At 37.6% G+C, this 18,271-nt stretch overlaps 1 protein-coding gene across 1 annotated transcript in view; it reads right to left on the bottom strand.

Moving 5' to 3' along the window:
• LOC107088778 (potassium/sodium hyperpolarization-activated cyclic nucleotide-gated channel 2-like) overlaps positions 1–18,271 on the bottom strand; it is a 35,203-nt gene that overhangs the window by 9,693 nt on the left and 7,239 nt on the right. Inside the window, exons 2-8 of the mRNA XM_015381154.1 lie at positions 8,692–8,898; positions 8,250–8,463; positions 7,901–8,062; positions 5,438–5,656; positions 2,529–2,675; positions 2,202–2,442; positions 1,931–2,095 (exon numbers count right to left, since the gene is read on the bottom strand). Coding sequence (XP_015236640.1) covers positions 1,931–2,095; positions 2,202–2,442; positions 2,529–2,675; positions 5,438–5,656; positions 7,901–8,062; positions 8,250–8,463; positions 8,692–8,898 — 1,355 coding nt within the window. The remainder of the gene's footprint in view (positions 1–1,930; positions 2,096–2,201; positions 2,443–2,528; positions 2,676–5,437; positions 5,657–7,900; positions 8,063–8,249; positions 8,464–8,691; positions 8,899–18,271) is intronic.

Genomic DNA, 18,271 nt, shown 5'->3' with positions numbered 1-18,271 from the left:
TATATATATATATATATATATCTTTTTTTACCATACCACCTAAGGTGGTATGTGGCTGAATTTATACTTCACTGCAGTAAAAAAAAAAAACAACAACAAAAAAAACAGGGGTTTTGTATTGGCCTGTAGAAAAATGCACATACCAAATGGCTCACAAGAAGTGACTGTGGATAAGATGACTGCGCGTACGCATCCCCGCAGTATTGGCATGTTGCTCCACAGGCGCAAGGGGGAGGTCGGTTTCTCCGGTAGTGCGTCAGGGCAACATGGCATTTAGAACGTCGGACAGCACTTCTGAAAAACGAGATTGGGAGATCCCAGATGCAAAGAAGTGCAATGTTGCAAGGAGTTTTGTGCTGCAGCTTTTTTTTCACTCTTTGTGTAAACTCGAGCATCAATAGCCAAAAAGAATCCTGACAAACCTAACAGGAAAAGAAAGCCTTTTTTCGATGTACCGTAGTTGAAAAGGGGAGAGAAAGTGGGAGAGATCGGGGCCGGCTAAGAGTGTGTTTAGGAGAATCTTTTCAGAGATGGCGTGCCCTGTAGTAGCAAAAGGGTCTGAAAATGGATGCTTTGGTCATAAATATTCTGCTGGACAGGTAAACTACGTTTAATTCTGTATAAGTACTGTATTTTTTTTATTATGAAACATGCAGCACATCTCTTATGGGGATTTCTTGCTGACTAGGTGCCTCCTGGCACTTTGCTGCCTCTCTAGGCGAAATACGAAATTACCGACGAAGGCTTTTCCAGCGTAGAGAACTATTGCGAAGAAGGGGGCACTGACGCATGCGCACAATTCAAAAATACATAAAAAAACCATTGGACATATCTTCCACCACAGAATCCTCTTTTGTTACTTGTAACAAAAGTAATTTCCCTCGGGGATTATTAAAGTATTTCTGATTCTGATTTCTTCCTTTAACAGTTTATTTCACAGTTTATTTAGCACAACAGCAGGACAGCAGTAAAAATATTTTAAGGTGGGTCTGTCGCGCATTTACATGAGTCACGTGTTTACATACAGTTTTTTAAGCTGTATTTTCAAAAGCATACGTCAAAAAGTAGCATCCAGTTACCTATCCAGTTATACAACTTAACAGTCTGTGTGGAAAAGCTGGGTTTTAAAATCATGTTGAATAGCTGCTGCTACTTGGGTTACTTGATGTTCATTTGCAGCTAATACTCTGCATTTTATCAGTTAAATAACTTTTGATCATCCCTCCTATTGACACACGAAGACCATAAAAAAATGATTTGTTCATGTGCAAACTTACACACCTAACACTAGAAAAAGCTACTTGATACTTTAAATAAGGCCCACCTTACCTCCTTTTAGTCCTCCTCTTCTGCAGGTCAAGTAATGGTCTTGTTCAATGTTGCTCTGTCTTGGTCCCACAATGCCCCGCGGTTTAAGCAAAATTCAAATTTTAATGCAATTGTGCATGTTGTGTTTTCACAAGGGATGGTGTGAATATAGTATTTTACTAGATAAAACTACAGTAAAATATTGTAAAATTTATCAAAAGCAATGTTCACAGTCATTTATTGTGTAAACATCAATTTCACAGGAGAATACAACATTACAGTACTATATTATACAATATTAGAATAAAAGTTTATAAAATGAAAAAAAGGAATTTAATTTGAAACATTAGAGTGTAATGTTGTGAATTCCTGATAATATCTTACAGTGCAGGATAGTCCTGCTTGAAAATGTTATTCTAAAACATCTGTTTTTTCTTTATGTGATTTGTTACTGGGATTTTGTGTAATTTTCATTATAGAGGAAAAAAAAAGGTAATAGTTATTTTCTTTTTAAAGTCCTCCTGATGATAATGTTGAAAATTGACTAGGCTTTTTTGGAATAGCTGAAGATAAATAGGAAATAGAAACCAAACTGAAGATTTAACAATAGCCCAGAAATTACCTATACGGTCCAAACGGTCAACAGCGACAGTTTCAAAGGCTCTCCGCATCATTGGATGTTCTTCCAGAACCTCGTTAAAGCTGTCCACACTGAGAGAGTACAAACGGCAATATGTGTCTGCACGGACGCTTGCTGTTCTTCGCCCACGAGTGAGCAAGCAGATCTCTGAAGATTAAAGTACAACAAGCTTCGGGTGAATTCAGGAGAAAAATAAAGAGAACATTTCACTTAGTGAGAAAAAAAAATCTTCTGAAAAAATTCGGGTCCTTACCCCCAAAGTAGGACCCATCACTGAGTTTGGTTTGTTTGTTGCCTCTGGTGAGCACGCTGACTCGTCCGTGCTGGATGAAGTACATCTTACGCCCAACAGTTCCTTCACGTATAATAAAGTCAGCAGGCTGAAACACCTCAAACCGGAGCTTGGTCAACACTGCAGTCACAAAGTTTGGATCAGCGTTGGCAAACAGCGGCATGTTTGCCACCAGGCTCCGGCAGTTGAAGCTGACTATGTCCTAAATGACAAGGAGAAAAAAAATGAAAGTCAACAGGATGTGCTGCAGGCAGGAACAAAAAAAGTGGGCGTTAATGAATTCATCACCTCTTTTAGCGGCTCACTAAGTTCTCCCAGAATGTTCTCCTCATCAAACATTTTCCCCTGGAAGCGATGCTCATAATACTCATGGATCTTTTGTCGCAGATCAGCTGGAAGCTTGTGGAAGGACATGTACTGCTCCACTTGCTTGTACTGTAATAAGAAAGGAAAACAAAAACAAAAAATCCACTTTAAGAGATCATTTCCATGTATAATTTGCTTAGGCCTAAGCCAGAATCAAGGCAACAAACCTTGACATTGTGAGTGCACTGGTTTAAATGAAGTTACAGGCGTAAACAATAATATTATAGATGTAGATGAATCATGAAAGTCTAATTATTATAGGCTTTGAAGAAGAAGTTCTACATTTATGCTGATGAAGGGCAGGTGTTAAATGGGAATGTTAGAGTGTACGGTAGAACTCTAGAAAGAACAGAAGCTGAAAAGATTGGCTTGAATTGTTATTGAAAGAGCCAGTAAAGCCAACCTATTAGTGTTTTGCTGAATGAAAAATTAGGCAAAACAGTTTTCACTGTCACATTTCTGTTATTTAGCACATTTCTTTCTTTCATTTAGGGTTTTTTTTTTCTAAACATTAAATGGCAAATAGTAAATCTAAATGTTAAATGTATTTTATCATCCTATATTTTAATACAAATCTTAGATTTACATTTTATTCTTTAGATTTTAATCTTAAATTTCAATATATATCTTAAATCTAAATATAACTTTTAAATCTAAAAAAATATCTTATATTCAGTGTTGGTAGTAATGGTTTGACATAATAATGAAGTTATTAACAATGTTTTTCATTAAAAAGAATAGTCTAACTAATAAGTTTTCAAATTTGGGCAATGCTGTTACTGCAATGCGATATAGCTCGTTACCACAACTATCAAAGCAGCAGTTAATATGCGCAATCTCTCTGCTGTGGGGAGAGATTTTTACTGCAGGCAAAGTAGTAGGAAGCAGAGCTTAGATGGAGGCATATGTAACACTGATTGGTTGAGGAGCTGTAGCATGACAAGAGGCAACAGCACAGAAAAATGTAATCAATGCCTTGATAATAATACCCGAAATTTTACTTCCTACTGTTCAGCTTTCACGGGTGAACAGTTAGAACTATATCCAGTGTAAGAAAAGAGCTCCTGACTACTATGCTGAATCCAGACAGCCTTCCACCTAACAGACTAAGGACACACATGTACAGTATGACACTGATCAAAATAGGACTACAGCCCTCTGGAAAAGGACTACAAAAAGTGAAGTTGCCAATGGCAACAAATGTTGCCAATGGCTGACGTTCTCCATTATAAAACCCCAAACACATGAAAGTGTGTATCCGTATGTGTCACACAGACACGTCAAGAAATAATGTATTTTTCTTTAAATTTGGCTTTGCCAAACCACTCCCAGCTGTGGCTAATGATGTCAGGAGCTCCCTACACTAACTATATAGCTAAAAGCACACTGCTTCATGGTCCTAGCTCCTTCCTTACAGCAAGCACTATTCAGATAGCACTTATGACTACTGCAGATGCAATTCTGCAATGGCTTAAATTTTCCTAGTCATTTGAGGTATTCAGATCCAGCCAACAACAGTGTTCCTAGAGAAAAAAAACACCTGTTATTTACTCATTCTGTACAGGAACAAAGGCTTTATATACACCTAAAGAAGCTCCTCACATCATCTCAACACAGACTGACACCTGGCTGCCTCTAATCAACACATCCGCTTTACTTTCTCAGTGCTAAACAGAATTTGTGGTTTAGATTTTATTTTCACACTGCAGTATTTGTATTACACTGTCCTTTTATTTCTAAAATTGAGTTACCCTCGTTTAATTCTTTTGCAAGGTAAATACTTTTTTGTTAAATTGCTTGCAAAGCATAGTTTTTCAGCTTAAAAAGCCAATTGAAGATATTTAGTCAAAGGAATACATAATTAACAGAACTACATAGTTAATTAATGAATTCATATCTTTATAACAAATATTTCATATCTCATAATTGAACTTCCAGTTGTATTTAAAGTTCTGATAATAGGAATGATGACTTCTTGGTCATTTAAGATAATAAGTAACTACATAGATACTTTGACTAGGGGTTGCTTTTCAAAGTAATATTCTCAACTTTGCTTATATCTAAATATTTAATTTAAATATATCTTACTAATTAGCCAAGCTCATTTAATGGCTCAGCTTGGGGCCACACCCGTAGTATATTGGCACAAAAAGATAATAAGAGGAGGCATGTAGAAGGACCCAGCCTACCTCCTCTTCTCACTGGCATTTCTTTGTGACAATATCATAGATTAACATTTCAAACATCAGATTTGAATTTTGATTCAAGATTTAGAATTAAGATATACATTTAGATCTAGCATGTACATTTACAGATATCCTAACATTTTGATTCAAGGTTTAGAATTATGATTCAGATTTAAGAGTTGTATACATTGATGTACGCTGAAACAGATTTAAAATGAATATTTAGCGTTTTGCCCCTAAATGTTAGAAAAAAGCTCTAAATATTATGAAAATAATACTAATTAACAGTATATTCATAAGCTTACAATATAAACAAACAGGATGGATTAGCCTTTTACAATAAAACTCCTCAGTAAGAGAAGAGCTAAAAAATGCTCAGCCTCAGTGGATGTTTTAATCTCAGTCTTTTGTTGGTAAAGATTTTTTTACAATTATTTATTTTAGATGTTATTGGCTTTCTAAAACAAAAGTGAACAACTAAAATCCTTATGGTCAAAGGTTAAGGGTGGGTAAACTAAAAACCAGCCTAAAACTTTAATTTAGGGTCAGTTTTAAACAAACAGATTAAGCAAATCTTCTCACATATTTCTTCCATAAATATTTAAACAGTTGTGTAGCAGCAGGTGAATAACCATCATAGTTCACCTTCTCCTGATACTGTCGCCGTGATGAGTCCAGCGACTGTATGAGGGCGGTGGCGTGGCCGATAAACATGGCATAGCAGGTGGCGCCGACGATCATGCTGAGCATGGTGAGCCACACATCAGTCATCCCCTCGGGAGCCTGGGCACCATACCCGATACACAACATGTGGCTCATGGCTTTGAAGAGAGCGTAAGAGTACTGAATGCCCCATGTATCGTTCTGCAAGGGGAAGGGGGGCACAAACAGAACAAGAAGTTCATTATTGTAGAGGATTGTATGGTGTAACTTTCTCAGATTTGCTACAGTGCAGAAGAGCCTCTGAAAACCTGACTGGGCTCATAACAGCAAGAAGCTAATAAGGCACAAATCCCTTCTCTGATTACCGAAGAGGGAAAAGGAAACAGCTGCATGACATGTAACCCACAGAGACAGAAAAAACGGACTAAAAAGAGTCGCCCTAATGTGTGTGCACACCTCCTGTTTCAGTCTAATTATAAATGGATGTTAATAGTCCATAGGATGCGGTGCCTCTCGAGGGAGAATCCCAGAGAATCAGTCTGCTTAGCAACCTTTACTCATGGCAACCACTGGGACATGAGTCAGCTGTTCATACAATCAAAAATCAACTGCAGCAAGGCCCGATCGCCTGTGGCTTTTCAATGTTTGTATGCACTGGCACATCTACCTGATCTCTGCTGAGATTTTTAATTAAACAGCCCTCCTTGTTTTCTTTTCTTTTTTTAAAATCTTTCTGATGATTATAGTCAATCTCATTTCAGCAGGATGTGATGCTGCATGAGCCAATTAAGGGAGATAAAGAGGAAACTATCTGATAAACAGCCACACTGTGTACGCATCAGCTACTCTGCCTTCATCTGAAACAAATATTGTGCACACCGATCAAACATGCTCAGATGCAGTGCAAATGCATACAGCGTCAAATTTTCCAAATTTTGTGACATTAAAGCCAAGAATACATCTGTGCATTTAATTGAGATTTAATGTCATACAAATTAGGGTATAAAAGTTGATTTAAATGGCACATAATTCTCAACATTCTTCCAAAAAAAAAAAAAAAAAAACCCAAAAAGTGTCATATATTTTATTTATCTCTTTTTATACGATGCAACAAAACCACAAACATGTCCCATGTCATGTCCCAAAACTCAGAGTATTATCAGAGGAAAATCCAAGAGGCTCAAATAAATTTTGGAGAGTCTACAAGATCACCATCTGGTACGCTGCTGCCACCGCCAAGGACAAGGGCGGACTGCAGCGTGTCATCCAGTCTGCAGAGAAGGTATATGGCTGCAATCTTCCATCTCTCCAGGATTTGTACACCTCCAGGACTCTGAGGTGTGCAGGGAAGATTGTGGCTGATCCCTTGCACCCCCGCCACAAACAGTCACTTCCCTCTGGCAGCAGGCTGTGGTCCATCAGGACCAAAACCTCACGCCACAAGAACAGTTTCTTCCCATCTGCTACCAGCCTTATAAACAAGGCCCAGAAACCACCATGACACGGACACTGCCTTTCTCCCTACATATAGTACATTGTATGTTTCATACTGTTTGTAGCTAAAGGTTCTGTATTATGTATATATATTTATTTTGTCTGCACAATATACACCGAGTCAAATTCCTTGTAAGTGCAAACCTACTTGGCAATAAACTGGATTCTGATTCTTATAACTCAAATCTGTAGGCTGGATAAGTTGTGCACTCTGCAAGAGTGACAAGAAAGGAAAGCAGTGACCTGTATAAAGTTACGAATACAGTCCACAAGATATTGTAAGATTACACAAGAACTGCATATGACTCTGCTTTCATCTCCATCATGAAAACAACAAGTGGTGGAGATAGCTTCATACTGTAGGGATACATCCTTTTCAGTAATTATAGGGAACTGGACCTAACAGAGATAATCACTGAAAAATAAAATCAGACAGAGGCTTCAAATATGAAGAGAATGGGGCAGAGTTTTCCTTTCTGCTGACTAAACCCTAAATATACAGTACAACCAGAGCTGTAGTGGAACTGCATAAATTACATTAAAATCATGTTCCAGACTGCAAAGTGGTGGTTTAAAAAATTTTCCTCATCAAATCTGTCTCAGATGGAACCATTTAGAATCCATTTCTGTCTATAAATGCACAAAGTTGGTAAAGAAATACCCCGAAACCTCTGCAGCTGCTGTTACAGCAAAGTATTAAATCTATACGAATAGCCTTTATTGTTAGGTTTTATTTGCAAAAATGTTTTAAGCAATATATTTTTTTCATCATTAGCAAATGTGTACTACAGTGTATTGATCTGTCACTTAGTATCCTAATATTAGTAATTTGAGCTTGTGGCTAAAAAATCAGGCACTGCTGTTTTTTATGTTATTTGATCAGTTTGGGCCTCCTCTGATGTTTACCAGGAAATTAGATCTGTGAAGCATGAGACCGAGGTGGAGACTCACCACCATCAAGTTTTTGGACACCCAGCAGTCAGAGGGGAAGTCCTGAAGCATTGGGACCAGAAACTGGAGACAGCCATCCCAGTGGCACAGAAGCAGCATCATACCAATCAGGTTTACAATCCTCACCATGGCACTGGCAAGGTCATAGGTCATGTGGAAGATCTTAGAGCAAAATGAAGAACAGGGTGGAATAAGCGTGGCATCTTTAACATTTTGTCAAATAATAACCAAGATATAGTTAACCTGTTTTTTTTTTTTTGTTTTTTTTTTTTTTTTACTGTCATATTTGTTAGAATAAGCTGTCATAACAAGTGCCTAAAGCATCCTCTGTATCTGGTTTGCCACTCACCTCCTCCCACTGGTGGATGTAGCGGATGAGTCTGGAGAGACGAAGCAGCCGAAGCAGGCTAAGGATTTTGGTGAAGCGGACTATACGCAGTGCCCGAGCCGTCCTGTAGACTTCAGAGTCCAGACTGTCCACCATCAGGAAGATATAGTCCACAGGAATAGATGACACAAAGTCTACGAGAAACCAGGTCTTCAAATATTTCTGACGGATTGCCCTAAGTTAAAAGAATATACAAGAGGAGACACGGGTCTTATTTGTCAGGGTACAATTGTGAAAGTGACTCTGGTGTTTCCTCTGCACAGAAAATGGTTTAGTATTCACCAACAATAAAGTAAAACCTGAACGAAACAATCGTGATTCGTCTTTTCTACTCATGCATATAAATATCTTGAACAGATCCCCTCAGTTGTAAGAAAAGTATGCGCTTGTGTGACCAACTGACCTTGGATCAAGCAGTATTTCTGTGCTGTCTTCCTTCATAATGCCGGTCCTAAAATTCAGAACCAGATCGACCATGAAGAGAGTGTCAGAGACCACGTTGAAGATGATCCATGAAGCCGTGTTCTCATCTCTAAAGAATGTGATGCCGACAGGCAGGATGATTAGATTGCCCATCATCAAGAGTAGCATTAATAGATCCCAGTAAAACCTGATAAGAAAAAGCCAAAAACACTTGTTAGATTGTTTTTCCTCAAAGTGTTTGGTGAATGCACAATTAACATACAGCAATTCTCTTATGCTGTTTTCTTTTCTGACAGATCGGTGCACTGTTGGCCATACTGCATACTAACAGCCTGAAGGAGATTTTTATGAAATAAACTGTGCTTACTTAGCCAGCTATGTACAGCATGGAGAAAAAGTCCAGAGTCACTCATTATCTATTTATAATAACATTTCTTGGACTGTAGATTTCTGTAATACTGTGTACTGGAGTTATTGGTAATTTGATCTGGGAGTGACATCACAATTTACCCGGGTTGCTCTAGTCTGAGATTGAAAAACCCACAGGAATCAATAATTGTTGTGGTTCTAACTAATGCAAGCAATGGAAGCCCATAACAACATGCAGCCTAAATCAGTTATTTAGATATGCTACAGTGAACAAGAAAAACAGGAAATCCATTTTTTTCATAGGCAGACATAAAATTAAGCTAAACTTTATCCATATTTCAGTGCACTAAGATAACTAATATTTTTCACTTTGCCACTTTGTAACTGTTTTGGATGCACATGTAGAGTCATTATCCAGTTAAAAGACCTATTTGTGACATTTCAATAGTTAGAATCATTGCTCTGTCCTTCTAATACAAACAATTTATTACAAGTCCCTCCTACAGCAAAGTACATGACTACAATCCCTGCATTTCAAAGGAACCATTTCATAACAATGGCCCCTAGGCCACACATTTCATTCTTTCCTCCATAGAATATCTCCTAAACAAAGCCCTTTGTCCCAATATGCAAACTCTAATCTGGTATTTCACTTTATGTTTGACACAATAGTATTTTTCTCTTTGACTGCATGATTCCCTCTTTCATCCAACATCCCCACAGCATAATGCTGACTTCCCCATACTTAATGATAAATACATAATTTAAAGTTGTGTGTTTTAAATAGATATAAGGATTAAATTACAGCCCCGGAGGAAAGGAAAACCTGTAATAAGTTCTCCAAAATTGTTCAGGTACTTCTCCTAGACATCAATCCATCCCTTTTCTCCCGCTTATTCTGTCAGGGTGGCGACGGGGCCGATGCCTATCTCTGACAGACTATGGGTGAGAGGAGGAGAGACTATGTACTAAAGCTCGATTTAGTCTCCATTCAAGTTTCAGAAAATATCTAAACATGTTCAAATATAATTCTCAGACTTTCTCAACTTTTGTTTCTCCCTGTGATCCAAAGTAAAGAAATCAGAGAGCTCTCTCTATGAACTCAATCTACTCACATCAAAGCTTCAGTATCCTTTTTGGAAAGCATTTAAACCAACATTCTAAAAACTGACTCCACATTCAAAATGTTATGGGACTCTGAAATACAAGACTTAGATGTTGCTGTAAAACAAATGTCATTAGGTAAATCACCTGGTCAAGATGGTACAACTTTCAATTTTCATTGTTATAAAGTAGATTAAAAGGTTTTCTAGAGCCTCTAGATTATACTTACATTTATAAAAATGTGAGTTAATCTCAATACACGATTAACAATGAAGCACCTTATATGGGATTCCAAGAAGTAAAATACTTAGGTGCAACCATAACAACGGATTATAAGGCAAAAGAGATTTGAATGTTTTTCCTGTCATAAAGAAAAGTAATGCATTCTAAATTCCTAGCTACAAAGAGATACAGATGTCAATTTTTATGATGAATTTGACGACCAAAGTGAAGGCACTCAATCGGTTAACATGTCTGGATTTTTCTTTCACTATCGCTTTGTTGGGTGACAATTGCAGGAGTTTGCCCTGCAACCAGAGGGTTGTGGGCTCAAGCTCCGTCTGCAGCATTCAATGACGTGTCCTTGGGCAAATGACTTAAACTGTATGTGAAGAGAACTGATGGTGGTCAATGAGCTCCAGGGAAGCTGTGGCTACAATGTGGTTTGCCATAATGTAAAGTTTGTATGTGTGTGAACAGGTGAATATGTAAATTTTTAATTTTGCAAGATATCTTCTATAAATCTCAACCTTGACTCCCGTACTGTAATGTTAATGTCTCACCTTATTTCTCCAAGTGAATGTTAGAAGAAACATTTCAGAGAAAATATGAACTCAAATATGTCTCATGAGCTATAGAAGAGCAAGCTTTGAGGAGTAAATATTTCCTCTGGGGCGCCATTGGTCACTCTAACACAAATCCATATGTCCAAAATATAATAACAATAATGTTGCTGTTAATTTTCTTTCCAGCTCAAGCCCTGCTGTTTTTACTGCTGCATTCTGTAAAAAACATAAAAAACATGCACTGACAACACAGTCAAAGAGAAGTTATATTTTGTTGAATAGTGTCTACCAGAGTGTTTCAGTCAATGTTATAGTATGGAAGATCATTAAGGGAAAGATCATTTCAGGCTTTACAATGTAATATTTAAAATGCGAACAAGAGTTGAAAGCGAAGACAACAGGGTTAGAGTATTATGTTCACTCTGTTTAGTGCCGGGTAAAATATGTCCTGCTGCATGACTAAAACCATAACAGTGGTCTAAATGGAAGACTATTGTTGAACATGCTTTCGAGTCTAATTACGGATCAAAACACATTAAAACCAGGTTTTAATTTCACAGATAAGGTTCAGCAGCTCTTACCCTTTTTAGGTGAGAATGATTTTTAGATCAATTTCACTGAAACAGACTGACTAAAACAGAATTTAATATAATTTTGAATGTTTAAAATGTCTTTGGCTGACAATTTATTACATCTTTGTCACCGAATAAAAAAAAATAATAATAATTCTCAGTGAAATAAGTGGTTGTACATTAAAAAAAAAAGAAGTTAGATCACGTTTTACATTATTGTATTTCAATTTAGCATTGAATGTTCCAGATCTTCTTCTTTTAGTCTTTCAAGGTCAACTACAGATGAACTACACATATGATGAAATATTGTCTTTGGAACTGGAGTTTTCATTTAATATAACATAAATTGTTGTTTTCTAGTGCTATTTGGACCCACATGGAAGAAAGATGTTTGCCTTCACTGGAACTCCTCCTCTCTGTGTGGGTGTTTCCTAATTTCATGATGTCGCCTTAAGGCCACAACAGCATAAAGCCTACATGCCTTTTATTGTGTCGTACTTTGTTTAGCATTTTGTATCATCATGTTGTTTCTGACATTTTAAAGGAACTGTCCAAACAATGTCCTGTGATGAGGAGAACCTGTGTTCCTAGGAAATTTCATGGATAGCATTTATACATTTACCAAATTAAAAAGGTTAACACTGACACATATTTATCTACATCTGGCCTCTATTGGGTGGTTCTATTGTAAGAATATGCTAGAGCAATCCACTTAGGTGCATTCTGAGCTTTATCAAGCAGTCATCACTGAAGAGATGGTCAAAGAAGAACAAAATCTTGAAGGTTTGAAGTGTAGTCTAAAAAAGAAGATAAAAATGCATGGACAATTAGCTTGAAAAAAAAATGTTATTAACTTAGAGATTTAAAAACAGTTGCTTATCAGTTGATTTGAAATATGCTTTAATAACATTACATTGTCAAAAATAATCCCAAGGTTTCTAAGGCTTGATTAAACAGACAAGCTCAGATCACCTAGGCTGTTCCAGGAATTCCTGTGGAACCTCTGGAGATGGTTTCACAAAGAAGAAATCTTCATAAAATGTAGAAAGTTTTGGACAACAGTGAGCATCCTCATCCTTTCAAATCAGCTGGGTCTAAGTAAATTTCTTTTTTACAGAAGTGGTTACACAAAATCTTTGCTAGAAAGAGATATGTCCATTTTCCCTTTATATGTCTGAATGAAAGGCTTAAAAAATGTATTGCTGTCTAATTTGCGAAAAGCAGATTCTAGAGGAGTAGCAGCACAAACAAAAAAGAACCTGTTTGTCAATCCGTTATTATAACCGCTTATTCCCTAATGAGGTCACGGGAGTACCTCGAGCCTATCCCAGTGGTCAATGGGCAAGAGGGGGGGCACACCCTGGAGGGTCAGCCAGTCCATTGCAGGGCCACACAAAGACACGCAGAGACGAACAACCACGCACACTCACATTCACTCCTCAGGGCAATATGGAACATCAAAGCAACCTAAAATACAGATTTTTGGATTGTGGGTGGAAGCCAGAGGATCCAGAGAAAATGCATGCAGATACAGGGAGAAACAGGGAGAACACACAAACTCTACACAGAAAGGTCCCAGTTCCCCCTGGACTTGAACCCAGAACCCTCTTGCTGTGAGGCGATGGTGGTTTCCATTACTGTGCCACTCACACCTGTTTTAATAAATAAATAATAATAATACATTTTATTTGTATTGCACTTTACATTTCAACAAAATCTCAAAGTGCTACAAAATTCATAGTTAAAACAAAACCGTACAATAAAAACAGCATACATAGTTAAAACGAGACATTACAATAAAATAACATACGTAGTAAAAACAGTAAAATAACCATAAAACCACACAGATAAAGTACTAACTATAATGTTCAAAGGCCATTTTAAATAAAAATGTCTTGAGGCCTTTCTTGAACGCCTCCACACTCTGTGGGACCCTAAGGGACTCTGGGAGGCCATTCCAGAGTTTTCATTTTCTTAAGATAACTAACTGATGGCAGTAGTCAGATCTGATATCTTTTATCACTTTTATCACAGAGGAATTGAGTTCCCTGCAATCTACGGACCTCATGTTTGGTAGAATTATACAGAAGTTGAGTTTACTGACAAAGTCTCCTTATATTCTGAATACAGTCAGTAATCCATACATGTCGTCAATTTTGTCACCAGATTAGATTAGATAAAAGAAGCAACCTGATCCAAGATTGATTCACAGTAGCTATGTTAACATGTACAGAATTTCTCAGGCATATTGCAATGTATTGGGATAAAAAAAAACTAAACAAAAAAGTAATCAGATTGTCCCATTCATGTTGCCATAAGTAATCAGAATAACATGCCTAATTGAACTAAAACTGTGCATCTAAACCAGGGGTCTCAAAGCGGTTCCAGAAAGGGCCGTGTGGCTGCAGGTTTCCTTTCCAGCCAAGCAATAGCACAACAGACTCCAGTCATCTCATCAACTGAGTGCAATCTGATCTGACTTGATGAGATGAATGTAGTCTGGTGTGTTATTGCTTGGTTGAAAAGAAAACCTGCAGCCACACGGCCCTTTCTGGAACCGCTTCGACACCCCTGATATAAACACCCCACATCTAAACGCTGAGACATTTGTCCCATTGAGGCACTGTGCAAATGTGTACTCAGTTAAGCTTGCTTTGTTCTGGCAAGCATTTACATACATGATCATCAATTTGGTAATTGCCATAAACTATCGCTCTCAATCAGATTGCAATTTCATTTCAATCCTGTTGAATCAGATCAGAATGTTCTAACTGGCATGTTCGCACAAAATTTTTTAGTCCTGTTAGTTGTTAATTGTGATTACTGATATCCATGTAAACATAGCTGTTGACTGTTAAAACTGTCAGTACTGCTGTCTACATCATCTCAACACACGATAAATTCACAGTCAAACATGGCAGAGAACCTAATAGCTGTATTTTCAGTAAGGATGCATATCTCTGACCTAACCCTTCTGGCAACCAGGTACTTCTTTAGGAGACCTCTCATAGCCAAAAAAAAAGACACAATTACCCCACTTGGACATGTTCTATAGCTAATAGATAAACATTTGCTGTCACTCTGCATATTAGATGCTAAAACAGGCACTTCTTCCCAACTTTGAGCAGAAATCCCAAACATCAGCTCTGTGATTTGAGAAAGAGGGGGTGCTGTTGTTTACTAGGCAGGTGTGGTGCAGTTGAAGTAGACACTTCCTTGAGAGAGCAGAGTAACCCCTCTTTACATAAAAAGGTAATGAACACTCATTTTCATCCATGATATAGAGGGGCTGCAGCTTAGAGGACAGAATCACGAGGATTACTCAGACGTGAATAAATCGAGCAGAATACCACTTTGGGCAAGATTTTGATGAATAAACAGCATTATACAATAGTTATAAACTAAAAATGTTGATTTTGCATGACATAAGCCCTTTGGTAAAAATTATTTTAGTGTTTAGATTTGTTTGGGGTTTTTTTAGGGAAAAAAGCACACTTAGTGATCATGAACACACTGCATGTTTGGGATTTATTCTCTCTCTGCACAACCCCAAGAGCTGTAAATCTAAAGGAACGTTGAGATGTGCTCTCTAAAAATAGACCCTAAACTCAACATGAACAAATTAAAGAGCGTTTGACATAGAATTGACCTTTGAGGAATCTCAGAGCTGACAGGAGCTGAAAGGAGTAATATTTTCCTATGAACTAAGAAAGACATGTTTGTAAAGTAGAATTGTTTAATCACAATTGACACCAGTCAGGACAACAGCATGGTATGATGTAATGAAAGCTCCTGTCAGATGACTGCAGATCAAAGAGTGTTGTTAAAACCCTAAAAAAATTGTTTCAGTGGCATCCCAAGATGTATAACTCCTGCATTACTTATCATAAGTCTCTGGAAACTTGAATCATCATAAGTCATTTAATAAGGATTTGCTTATTGTAAGGGATTATGACAATTGCAAAGGTTAATTTTGGAGAAAAAAAATAGTTTCTTGAAATGCAAACACTTCTCTTATTAATTCATTTTTCAAATAAAGTTAGAATTTTCTAAATCTTATAGTCTGATATTAAGGTTCTGCAATAAAAGAGATATCAATATATGTATGGGATGCTCTATGTTTTGTATAGCAGGTGCTCACAAATATTTCAGCCTATAACCCCAAAACAAACATCCCACAGACTGTCATGATCTTGGTGCTGATGACTGCCTTGATTGTTCATTACATTCTCCTGTCTATCTCCACCAAGTTTATCATCACCGTTCACCTGTGTCACCTGCTCCAGTCTCAATTTAACGTGTCTGCTTCTAGTCATCAGTGCCAGATTATTCAAGCCTTTGGTGAGAGTCTTCTAGTGGGCCATGGTGTTTTTTGAGTTCCTGATTGCCTGATCCTGACCCATTCTGCCTTTGGACTTCTGAGCCTGCCTGTTCCTGTTCTGATCTGTTTGCCTGACCTGTCTCCTGAATCCTGCTTGATTCTGCCTGTTGACGACCCTGGAACTGCTTCCTAACACCAACCTGGATTTTCCGTCTGCCTCTTTGGATCTCTGAGCTTCTGGCCCGGACTTGTGTGAATCTCTTCAACACCGGCTCTGACTTCTTCCTCTGGATTGTCTTGGCTTCCTTCACCTGCTTGGATCCGATGTCCAGCCAGTTCTGCAGTCTTCAAAGCTTCAGCATCTGGGACTCTCTGGGCAGCATTGGCCACGTCATGTTGGCAGCTGTCCAGCTGGAATCCATCTCTTCCTCTGGGCACTGACTGAACTTTAAGACCAGAAGTTCCTGCAGTAGCCACCCTAGCAGCCCTGTGCTTATCCATCAATTTTAAATAAACGCTTTTGTGAACGTCTGCCTGCTTTGAATACTGAGTCCTCTCTTCTGATCCTTGACACAGACAATACTGGCAATACATATCCTGAAAATGCTTATAATTATTTTACTCTCTATTAGCTTTACTCATATATTCAAATAATATGTATTTCCTAGTAATTACATTATTTATTTAAATTTTATTATTTAGAATACATATTTTATTATCTAACAGGATATTTTAAATTTATTTAGCGTTTAATAATTTGTTTATGTTTATGCATTTAGCAGACACCTTTATCCAAAGCGAATTACAAAGGAGAATATATATATGAGAATCTCCCCGTCAGACAAATAAGTCATGCTACTTGAATGTCATAAGTGATTAAAGTATGAAAGAAGAGTCGACATAATCAGCTGGAGAGAGAGCTTGTCATTTCCCTGACTGTTTCTTCTAATTCCTTCATTCATCACTTTTGACTCGACTCTTTCCAAACAGTCTCCATTCTCTCTTGAAAAAATACTCTGTGGTCGATTTGATATTGAGCCTTAATTCAATTTAATAACCTCATGGTGCGAAGCTACCACCAAGACAGATGAAGATTAAGCATGCATGAGTCATCTTTCTGCCTCTTCTCACACTATCCATCCAGAGTTTTTTGTTTATACTGACAGATGCATCACTTCAGTCAATCACTGGCAATAAACACAAAGTTTATTCACAGCAACGCAAACAAAGATGGAGCTGTCTTTCTGACCTCAAGCTTACACCTCATTAGCTTTTATTCAGGTGAAATAAATTAGCAAATCACGCCACATATTGCTGTCTTAAACCATATTTTCTGGACTATAGAGAGCACATCACAATAAGCTGCACCCACAAAATTATTTTTTTAAATTGGAATCATACATATATACTGTATTGGCCTGAATATAGGACAAAGTTTTTTGCATTAAAAACAATGGGAAAATATGGGGCCGTCGTTTGTATTTGGGATCTAACCAATTATACCAGCTTGCAGTTGTCTGGGGTCGCTACACGAACGCAACAGCAGAGGACACCTTTTTTTTAAAAGCCAGTCACCTCATGAAGATGGAAAACTGTGGCTGGGGTCATCCTTCTGTCACAACAGAGAAGAAGTGACATAATGGTACAAATGGAGAGTCGCTACCCAGAACGGAGCGGATCAAAAGTTAGACACATTTGAAGAAATTTGAGGCAGAGTTATGACACCAATTTTAAAATAATGATGGTCAATGAAGCACAGGCGTCAACTAACTATCAGGCAGCAAAGAAATACAGAGTTACGGAGTGCAATGTCCGAAGATGGCAGGTTCAAAAAGACCAGAAAAAATGCGAACAGCGAAAGAAATGCTTATTAAAAAAAATGCAGGGCTGCAGGGTGGGAGTAGGAGTGACAGCGAACGCAGCAAGGCAGAGGACGTTTGTGAGTGATCCGAAAAACAGTAGCAAAAACTAGCAAGCGGGTGATTATGTATGTTCACTAAGTAAATATTATTTAAATAAACCCTACACTTCTCGCTATAAATGTAATCAAAACCCATTTAAATGCAGAAACTGATTGAAATTATTGATTTTCCCACTAAAAGATAGAGAAATCTCGGCCATGTTTATACCAAAACGTTACAGTTTCACATTATCTTGAAAAATCTTTGCAAGAAACGAACAAGCAAGTGAATATGTACATTCCCTGAGTAAATATTCTGGCAACAAACTATACATTTCTCACTAGAAATGTAATCAAAACTCATTTTAATGCAAAAACAAACTCAAGTTATTAATCTTTCCACAAAAAAATGAGCGAATGTCGGCCATATATATATATTTTTTTCTTCTCCCAGCTGGAATCTTGAAGGTCACGTGACTAGGACGTAAAACAATAGAAAGCGTATAGGC

Source organism: Cyprinodon variegatus, unplaced genomic scaffold, assembly GCF_000732505.1.
Source record: "Cyprinodon variegatus isolate N-32 unplaced genomic scaffold, C_variegatus-1.0 Scaffold229, whole genome shotgun sequence".
NCBI classification, from domain to species: domain Eukaryota; kingdom Metazoa; phylum Chordata; class Actinopteri; order Cyprinodontiformes; family Cyprinodontidae; genus Cyprinodon; species Cyprinodon variegatus.
This window is presented reverse-complemented; position numbering and strand designations above follow the sequence as displayed.